Source organism: Rhinopithecus bieti, unplaced genomic scaffold (genome assembly GCF_001698545.2).
Source record: "Rhinopithecus bieti isolate Rb0 unplaced genomic scaffold, ASM169854v2 scaffold_15776, whole genome shotgun sequence".
NCBI classification, from domain to species: domain Eukaryota; kingdom Metazoa; phylum Chordata; class Mammalia; order Primates; family Cercopithecidae; genus Rhinopithecus; species Rhinopithecus bieti.
Window position 1 is genome coordinate 2,649,876 of NW_016808836.1, and position 9,497 is coordinate 2,659,372.

At 51.4% G+C, this 9,497-nt stretch overlaps 2 protein-coding genes across 6 annotated transcripts in view; one reads left to right on the forward strand and one right to left on the reverse strand.

Moving 5' to 3' along the window:
• ACTMAP (actin maturation protease) overlaps nucleotides 1–2,582 on the reverse strand; it is a 10,724-nt gene extending 8,142 nt beyond the window's left edge. For all 5 annotated transcript variants that reach the window (XM_017887430.1, XM_017887428.1, XM_017887427.1 and 2 more), the window contains exon 1: nucleotides 1,117–2,582. In XM_017887430.1, the coding sequence (XP_017742919.1) occupies nucleotides 1,117–1,428 (312 nt within the window). In that variant the 5' untranslated portion in view covers nucleotides 1,429–2,582. The remainder of the gene's footprint in view (nucleotides 1–1,116) is intronic.
• Nucleotides 2,583–3,244: 662 nt separating this feature from the next.
• Nucleotides 3,245–9,497, forward strand: part of SNRPA (small nuclear ribonucleoprotein polypeptide A) — a 14,436-nt gene continuing 8,183 nt past the window's right edge. Inside the window, 2 exon segments of the mRNA XM_017887431.1 lie at nucleotides 3,245–3,452; nucleotides 8,643–8,815. Of these exon segments, the coding sequence (XP_017742920.1) occupies nucleotides 3,380–3,452; nucleotides 8,643–8,815 (246 nt within the window). The 5' untranslated portion in view covers nucleotides 3,245–3,379.

A 9,497-nucleotide genomic window follows, 5' to 3' on the forward strand; every position in this document is an offset into this window, starting at 1 on the left:
AAAAAAAAAAAAAAAAAAAAAAAAATGTCTAGAGGGCTTGGAGTTTCAATGTGAGTCCGGGCAAGTCTTTTCTCCCTCTTTTCAGCCAGGCAATCATTAAACCTCAGCCTCACAGCCCCGGCCCAGGTCTGGTGCTCTCCTTTCCCCTACCACCTGGATCCCTGGATGTCCCAGTTTCCTCAAGGCTCCTAAGTACCACTTCCACAGGACTTCTCCATCCCTGCACAGAGCCTCTCCACGGCTCCCCCATGCCCTCAGGAAAGTCCCAGTCCCTTCGCAGAGCCCGCTCTGTCCTGCGTGGGCTGGCTCTGCCGCTTTCACAGCCCCATGTTTGCCACTTTTCCCGGCAAGTTAAGGACATATTTGCCGTTCCTTGAATAGAACATGTCCTCATTTCACTCCAGGCCCCTGCACAAGCTGGTTACTCTCATCACACAGCATTTACACGACTTGCTCAACAGCACTCAGGGTTCCCCTTCTCCAAGAAGCTCCCCCTGACTCCCCAGCCTGGGTCATACACCCCTCTGGGCTTTGTCATGACAGCCCTGTCCACTCTGGGTTGTCACTGTCTGGAGGGGTGGAGGGATCTGTCTCCCCCACTAGACTGGGCACTTGCTTTTTTTTTTTTTTTTTGAGACAGAGTATTGCTCTGTCTTCCAGGCTGGAGTGCAGTGGCACAATCTTTGCTCACTGCAACCTCTGCCTCCGGGGTTCAAGTGATTCTCCTGCCTCAGTCTCCCAAGTAGCTGGGACTACAGTCGCGTGACACCACACCCGGCTAATTTTTGTATTTTTAGTAGAGATGGGGTTTCACCATATTGGTCAGGCAGGTCTCCAACTCCTGATCTCAGGTGATCCACCTGCCGGCCTCCCAAAGTGCTGGGATTACAGACATGAACCAATGCACCCAGCATGAACTGGGCACTTGTGAGGACAGCTTTCTTCATTGCTGGAGGCACACCACCATGGAAGGGATCTAGGCAGGGGATCTAAGTAGGCTGTTTGATCGTGAGGACACGGGAACCGCCCCTCCCCCCAAAAGGAAATGGCTGAAGTGATCTGTGGAGAAGTGACTAGGGCAGAGCCTGGGTGGTGGGTGGGGCATGGAGACCCTACCGGTCCTTGTGCAGTTTCAGGAGCCTCTTCACATCTTCTCTGCCCTTGGGGACTGGGCCAGCCTTCTCCAAGGCCTCCTTCAGGAGCTGGCTCTTCTCCAGGCCGAAGACATAAGGGAGAGCAGGCCCCGTGGTAGCGGGTGGAGGAGGCAGTGGGGGCGGTGGGGGAACATTGGTCTGCTGACTCCAGGGAGGGGATGGTAAAGCTAAAAAGTCCAGGGGACTTGGGGGTAGAGGAGGAGATGGAATGCTGCTGGCTTGGGGTACAGGGGTTCTTGGAGGAGGGATTGGTGGTTTTAGGGGAGGAGAGCATGGAGAAGTCATTTTGGGGTCTACAGGAGGGGCTGAGAGGTTCAGAAGGTAGGGAGGGAAGGATCCTCCAACGGAGAACGGTCTCAGGGATGGAGATTTTAAAAATTTACGAGTTGAGTTCCAGAATCTGGGGGCTGAGCAGTGGGTGTGAAAGGACCACAGCTAATATTTGAAACCATGGGAGCAGGAATTGCGAGGGTGACTCAAGTCATAAGGCACCTTACAGTTAACAGGGTGGGGTCCTTAAATCCGGCACCGGATCTGTGGTACCGGTTGGGTTACCTCGGGAGTCTTAGGTGGAGAGTTAGTAGGAGTTAACTCATTCTTTGGGGCTGGATGTGGAAACACATGAGTAAGTTTGGGATATGAAGGCTCAGACCTAAAGTGAGGTGCCTGAAGGGTGCGACTTAGGAGCCCAGGGCTAAAGATTCGGAGAACTTAGGTTCAGTACCCCCTCACATCCCAGGCCCGAGTTTGGAACCTTTGGGCTGACCTTTGAGTCAGACGTCAAGAGGTCAAAATGGACACCAGGCAAGAAAAATGGCCTAGTTGTGGAGAAGGTCCTGGAACCAGAGCAACAAAAACGTCTGTGGGTTGGAGAAGACTCAGAGATCAGAGGCCGGTGGGCGCCGCGATAACCGGTGGAAAAGGGGAAGGAGTCAGGAAGTAAGGTACACCTCCCACTCCCGGAAAATGGCGGCCCCCGCACACCGCTTTGCCCATATCACGGGGTATCACACGCAACAGTGCTAGCCCATTGGGCGATCACGTGACAGGAAACGCGGCTCTCGGGGGGAAGAGGCGGGACTTCAAAAAAGCATTGCCTCCGGAAGACACCACAGCGCCAGACGCGTCCCGATTGGCAAAATACTAGTGACCTTCACTGATTGGTCCGTAGACCCGGGAGTCACGGAAGGAGGTGGGCTTTCAGGAGGTCGGGCGGGGTTTTTCTACCTAGGCGGGAACTCAAATATCATTTTGATTGGCAAGAGCTGAGCCCAGAAACGAGACTAGCTCTGATTGGTCAAGCTACTGCGTTTCCGCGCGGGGATTGCCTGGCAGAAAGGCAGGGGCGGTGCCAGGAGAGAAAGCTTGGTGGTTTGGTCTCAGGAAAGTAGCAGGTGCCGCTTGAGAGAACTGCGGTCCTGTCGGAAGGTAACCTTGGGTGCAAACGATCATCAGCGGCGGGCGAGCGGTACGCTTGGCGTCCGGGCCTTCCTGGACTTGTCTCAGGAAACTTGCTGCTCGAGGCCAGGTTGCCCAAAACCTGTCCCCGTTTTTTTTTTTTTCTTTTTTTTTTTGAGACGGAGTCTCGCTCTGTCGCCCAAACTGGAGTGCAGTGGCCGGATCACAGCTCACTGCAAGCTCCGCCTTTCGGGTTCACGCTATTCTCCTGCCTCAGCCTCCCGAGTAGCTGGGACTATAGGCGCCCGCCACCTCGCCTGGCTAGTTTTTTGTATTTTTTTTTTTTTTTAGTAGAGACGGGGTTTCACCGTGTTTGCCAGGATGGTCTCGATTTCCTGACCTTGTGACCCGCCCGTCTCGGCCTCCCAAAGTGCTGGGATTACAGGCTTGAGCCACCGCGCCCGGCCTTGTCCCCGTTTTTCTATACTGTCTCCCACATCCGGGTTTTTCTCCGGGACTGCCCTTCGAATGCGTGGGCCAATGGGAGTCGCCATTTAGGGCGCTCCGCCCACGGGGTCGCGTAGAGCATCCTGGAAGTCGTAGTAAATCTCTCGAGAGTTCCCTCTGCACGCGGGCTGGAGAAGCGGGTCCTACGCACGCTTTGTTGCCCGCGCTTTGCCTCGGTCCTTCCCCCTACTCCCGCCTTACCTGACTTCCTTTTGGGAGGAAGATCCTTGAGCAGCCAACGGTGGGACAAAGGATTTGGCGAAACCCAGGGCTAAAGTCACGTTTTTCCTCCTTTAAGCCTTACCTCAACACTTCACTCCATGGCAGTTCCCGAGACCCGCCCTAACCACACTATTTATATCAACAACCTCAATGAGAAGATCAAGAAGGATGGTGAGTTCTCGGGATAGTCCGGACTCCAGACTGTCCCGCACGGGCTGGTCCCTCTTCCACCCCCTGCACCCGCTTCTCTTTCTAAGTGTTCCTTCAGCCAAACTTCGAGTTAACCCCTTGGCCTTTACACAAACTACTTCCTGTCTTCAACACTCTATTAGTTCATCTTACACTCTGCCCTTTAACCTGGTCATTGTTGCTCGTCTTAAACAAGGTTTGAGGTCACGGGACCCTTCCTCCAGGAAGCCTTCCCCTGTCCCTTCACGTGGCTGCCGCTGACTTCCCATACGCTGAGGCCATCTCCCATCAAGCCCTGATTCCTCTGAGCTGTCGTGGGGCTCCCTCTCCTCTCTCTCCTCCCAGTGGCCTTTGAGCTCCATGAGGGCAAGGACTGAGGTTTTCTTGGTCACCGGCTTTTTCGGTGATCAACTCGCAATGAAAATGTACCGTAATGGTGGCTAACGCTCTGTATCATGGGCTGGTCTGTGTGCTTTTATATAAATCTTGATTACATTGAATTCTCACAACAAGCTTGTAGGAAGAAGGCTATTGTTATTCCCATTCCTCAACTAACAAACTGAGGCAGGGCGCGGTGGCTCACTCCTGTAATCCCAGCACTTTAGGAGGCTGAGGCGGGCCGATCACCTGAGGTCGGGAGTTCGAGACCAGTCTGACCAACATGGAGAAACCCTGTCTCTACTGAAAATACAAAATTAGGTGGGCCTGGTGGTGGCGCATGCCTGTAATCCCAGCTACTCTGGAGGCTGAGGCAGGAGAATCGCTTGAACCCGGGAGACGGAGGTTGCAGTGAGCCGAGATCACACCATTGCACTACAGCCTGGGCAACAAAAGCAAAACTCCGTCTCAAAAAAGAAAGGGAAAAGAAACTGAGACAGGGTGATGTGACTTGCCCAGGGTCACATAGCAAGTAAAGTAGTTGAAGCCACCGGTATAGAATTCTGCTTAAGAACCCAATTTTTGGCCGGGCGTGGTGGCTCAGACCTGTGAGCCTAACATTTTGGGTGGCAGAGGCAGGAGAATCACTTAAACACAGGAGTTCAAGATCAGCCTGGGCAACAAAACGAGACCTTGTCTCTACAAAAAAAAAAGGCTGGCCATGGGTGGGGTATGCCTGTGGTCCCAGCTACTCAGGAGGCGGAGGTGGGAGGATCTCTTGAGCTAGAGAGATTGAGGCTGCAGTGAGCTATGATTGCACCACTGCACTGCAGCCTGGGCAGAGCAAGAAACTATCTGAAAAAACGAAAAAAAAAAAAAAAAAGAACTCAGTTATTGAAATCAGAAAGACCCTCTCATGTTCTCAAGTAAATTATCACCTTTATTGAATCTCATTTTCTACATCTAAAAATTGAGCAAAATCATAATACCTTTTTTGCATGGATGTTGGGTGAGATTAAATTAGCTAAACCTTGCAGTATTTCTTTTTTATGGTAACTGGCAGCTAGTAAGGGCTGGATAAATGTTAGCTCTTATCACTTCTAGAAAATTGTCAGGAGAACCGAAGGAACTTACTGGGATTCAGTTTGAGGTCACCAGTGAAGTTGCTCTTGAAGAAAGCAAAACCAGCAGCTGGGGTACTGGCTCACGCCTGTAATCCCAGCACTTTGGGAGGCTGAGGTGGGCAGATCATTTGAGGTCAGGAGTTCAAGACCAGCCTGGCCAAGATGGTGGAACCCCGTGTCTACTAAAAATACAAAAATAAGCTGGGTGTGGCAGCGCACACCTATAGTCCCAGCTACTCGGGAGGCTGAGGCAGGAGAATCACTTGAACCCTGGGAAGCAGAAGTCGCAGTGAGCTGAGACTGCAGCACTGTAAAAAGAAAAAAAGAAAACAGAACCAGGAATGTAAATTTTGCATGTGCTTTTAGAGTGTGGTGCCCAACCATTATTGGGCAGTGCTGGGGACACACTGGTGACATAGAACGCTGGTTCTTTTTTTTTTTCTTTTTTTTTTTAAATGAGACGGAGTGTCACTCTGTTGCCCCGGCTGGAATGCAGTGGTGCAATCTCAGCTTACTGCAACTTCCGCCTGCCGGATTCAAGCAGTTCTCTGCCTCAGCCTCCTGAGTAGCTGGGATTCCAGGCACCTGCCACCATGCCTGGCTAATTTTTGTATTTTTAGCAGAGACAGGGTTTCACCATCTTGGCTACGCTGGTCTCGAACTCCTGACCTTGTGATCCACCTGCCTCGGCCTTCCGAAGTGCTGGGATTATAGGCGTGAGCCACTGCGCCCGACTGGAACCCTGGTTCTTTAGGACAGTGACAGCCCAGAGTAGTCAGGGCCATCATGCAGGAGGCTTAGGCAGAGTGTTGAGGGCTGGGATTGGGACCTTAGAAAGACAGAGGGATCCATTCAGCTTCCTGGCAAAGGAGACGTTTTGGAGAGCCTGCCAGGTAGAGTAAGTAGTATTTATGTTACATTGAGGGAGAAGAGTGTTATTAACTTGGGCCAGCTTGTGCAGATGTTTAGGGGTAAAAGAGCCTGGCACATTCTGGGTATTACAAGTAGTTTTGTGGGCCTGAGGCCTAGAGGCCTGTAAATCATGGAGAAGCTTCCAGCGAGCTGTGAGCTGTGCACTGGTGGCTCGTGGCTATGAGGCGTCAGACTTTGCCCTGAGGGTGTTGGGGAGCCAGCTTGCTTCCCTGTCCTGGTTGCCTCCCTGATGGACTATCCTCCCAACTGTGGAGGGTAAATGCGAATGGGCAAGAGGAGGCTGGAGAGTAGAGAGAGGCCCAGAGTCCAGTGGAATGAGTGAAGTCTGAATGAGATTCATGGGGCTGGAGTATGGAGAAGAAAACCAGAAATGTTACCCCCAGGAGACTTTTGACTAATTGCTTAAAACAACCTTGATTGCTGTCCCTGCTCCCACCCAGCCTGCACACATTTTCTTGCTTCTTTACTGCCTAGTATCTATTTTACCAAGTGGGTTCTGCTTCAGCTCAACGTTTTTTTTTTTTTGAGATGGACGTTCAATCTGTTGCCCAGGCTGGAGTGCAGTGGCATAATCTCTGCTCACTGCAACTTTTGCCTCCCTGGTTCAAGCTATTCTCCTGCCTCAGCCTCCCAAGTAGCTGGGATTACAGGTGCACTCCACCACAGCTAGCTAATTTTTTCTTTTTTTCTTTGTTTTTTTTTTTTTGGCCTTTTTAGTCGAGATGGGGTTTCACCGTCTTGGCCAGGCTGGTCTTGAACTCCTGACCTCAAGTGATCTGCCTCAGCCTCCCAAAGTGCTGGAATTACAGGCATGAATGCTAGGCCAGTTTTTATGAAGGCTGAAGTCCAGTGGTGGGATCATGGCTCACTTCAACCTCTGCCTCCCAGGCTAGAGTGATCCTCCCAGTTCAGCCTCCCAAGTAGCTGTGACCACAAGGCATGCACCACCATGCTTGGCTAATTTTTGTATCTTTTGTAGAGACAGGGTTTCACCATATTGCCCAGGCTGGTCTTGAACTCTTGAGCACAAAGGATCTGCCCACCTCGGCCTCCCAAAGTGCTGGGATTACAGGTGTGGGCCACCATGCTTGGCCATCTCAGCCATCTACTTTGCATAAGACATTGGTACCCTTTGCAGACCTGGGTGGTGAGAGGGAGTCCATTCTTGTTGAGCTTGAATCCCACTTGCTGTCAAGTGATGCCCTTTGCTGGTGAGATGTGGTGGTACCGGATTCAGATGGAATTTGTGGACTGGGCTCTGCCATGCCCTTGTGCCCTCCAAATTGTTGCCCTGGTCCAGTGAGGAATCCTCTGAGAACCTGTTTCCATTTGAGTAAAACTGGGACAGTCATTGTTGCCACTTCATGGGGTTGCTGTGAGGAAGTTAGCTCTAGAAAGCATTTGATGGGGGTGCGATGACTCATGCCTGTAATCCCAGCACTTTGGGAAGCCAAGGCAGGAGGATCACTGGAGCCCAGGAGTTCAAGACCAACCTGGGCAACATAGGAGATTGTATCTACAAAAAAATAAAAAATTAGCCGTGCGTCGTGTTGCGTGCCTGTAGTCCCAACTCCTTGGGAGGCTGAGGTGAGAAGATTGCTTGAGCCTGGGAGGTCGAGCCTGCAGTAAGCTATTATCATGCTACTGAACTCCAGCCTGAGCAACAGAAGGAGACCCTGTCTAAAAAAAGCACTTGATGGTGTCTGTAGTCAAATGTTTGTAGCCAAGTGTGGTGGCACACTTGTGTAATCCCAGCACTTTGGGAGGCCAAGGTGGGCTAATTCCTTAAGCTCAGGAGTTCAAGACCAGCCTGGGCAACATAGCAAGACCCCGTATCTGCACAAAATCCAGAAGTTAGCTGGGCATGGTGGCATATTCCTGTGGTCCCAGCTACTCAGGAGGCTGAGGTGGTAGGATCACTTGAGTCTGGGAGGTTGAGGCTACAGTGAATCATGATCATGCCATTGCACTCCAGCCTGGGTGACAAAGTGAGACCTTGTTGCCAAAAAAATAAAAATAAAAATGTGTGGTGGAGTCTGTGCTAGGCATGGAGATACTGCAGTAAACAAATGGGACAGGCTTATTGCTCCTCAGGCAAGGTAGACAAGTTAACGTACCATGACAGGAGGTGGGAAATAGTCATGAAAGAAAAGGAATTAGAGTAAGAATGACATGGGAAGACATTTAGACATGGTGGTCAGAGGTGGCAACGTTTCCTCTGAGACTTGGGTGACTAGAAGGTGGCCGCCATGTAAACCTCAGGGGAGGGATGTTCCAGGTAAAGGGAACAGCCAGTGCAAAGGCCCTGGGGCAGAATTGGTATGTCAGACCTAGGGACCAGTGTGGTTGGGGACTCAGGAGCACAGTGGAATGTGGGCAGGAATGAGTTGGGGGAAATCGGCCAGGGCCACGTTATGCAGGCCTGTGTCAGGGTGCTGGTGGCAATGAAAAGAATCACTCATATTTACTGAGCGTTTACTATATATCGGATGCTGTCCTGAGCACTTTGCATGTATGTGCACATGTTCGTTATATAGCAGCTCTCTGTAAGCACATCTTACAGAAGAGTGTACCTGGCTACTTAAGTGGTTCCTGGTCGCTTCAGTGATTGTTAGGTCTTGAGAGATTATGGACCCGAGGCATTCTGGGTACCCTGTCAATTGGCTGATGGTCTTCTATCTGGGCTGTGCTTCTTCTATCAAGGGGAGCTCAAACGTCTTTTCTTTCCCCACTGCAGAGCTAAAAAAGTCCCTGTACGCCATCTTCTCCCAGTTTGGCCAGATCCTGGATATCCTGGTATCACGGAGCCTAAAGATGAGGGGCCAGGCCTTTGTCATCTTCAAGGAGGTCAGCAGCGCCACCAACGCCCTGCGCTCCATGCAGGGTTTCCCCTTCTATGACAAGCCCATGGTGAGCATTGTGGGTACGGAGGCTGTGTGGGTGTGTAAAATGTTATAGGAGACTGGGCGGGCCTGGATTAGAGGAGGGGATATTAGGGTTCATTCGCCAAGGTGAGACTGGACCAGGCTCCCACTGCACCTTGCCTCATTTAAAAATCTTTTTTTTTGGCTGAGTGCGGTGGCTCACGCCTGTAATCCCAGCACTTTCAGAGGCCGAGGCAGGCAGTTTACCTGAGCTCAGGAGGTTGTGACCAGCCTGGGCAACACCGTGAAACTCCGTCTACTAAAGTACAAAAATTAGCTGGGCGTGGCAGCATGCGCCTGTAGTCCTAGCTACTTGGGAGGCTGAGGAAGGAGAATTGCTTGAACTTGGGAGTCGGAGGTTACAGTGAGCCGAGATCCTGCCACTGCACTCCAGCCTGGGCAACAGAGCGGGACTGTGTCTCAAAATACATATATATATATTTGGCTGGGCATGGTGGCTCATGCCTGTAATACAAAAATCAGCCAGGCGTGATGGCTGGCACCTGTAATCCCAGCTACTTGGGAGGCTGAGGCAGGAGAATTGCTTGAACCCGGGAGTCAGAGGTTGCAGTGAGCCAATATCGCACCACTGCACTCCAGCCTGGGTGACACAGCAGGACTGTGTATCAAAAAATAAAAATAAATTTTAAAAAATCTTTAAATTTTTT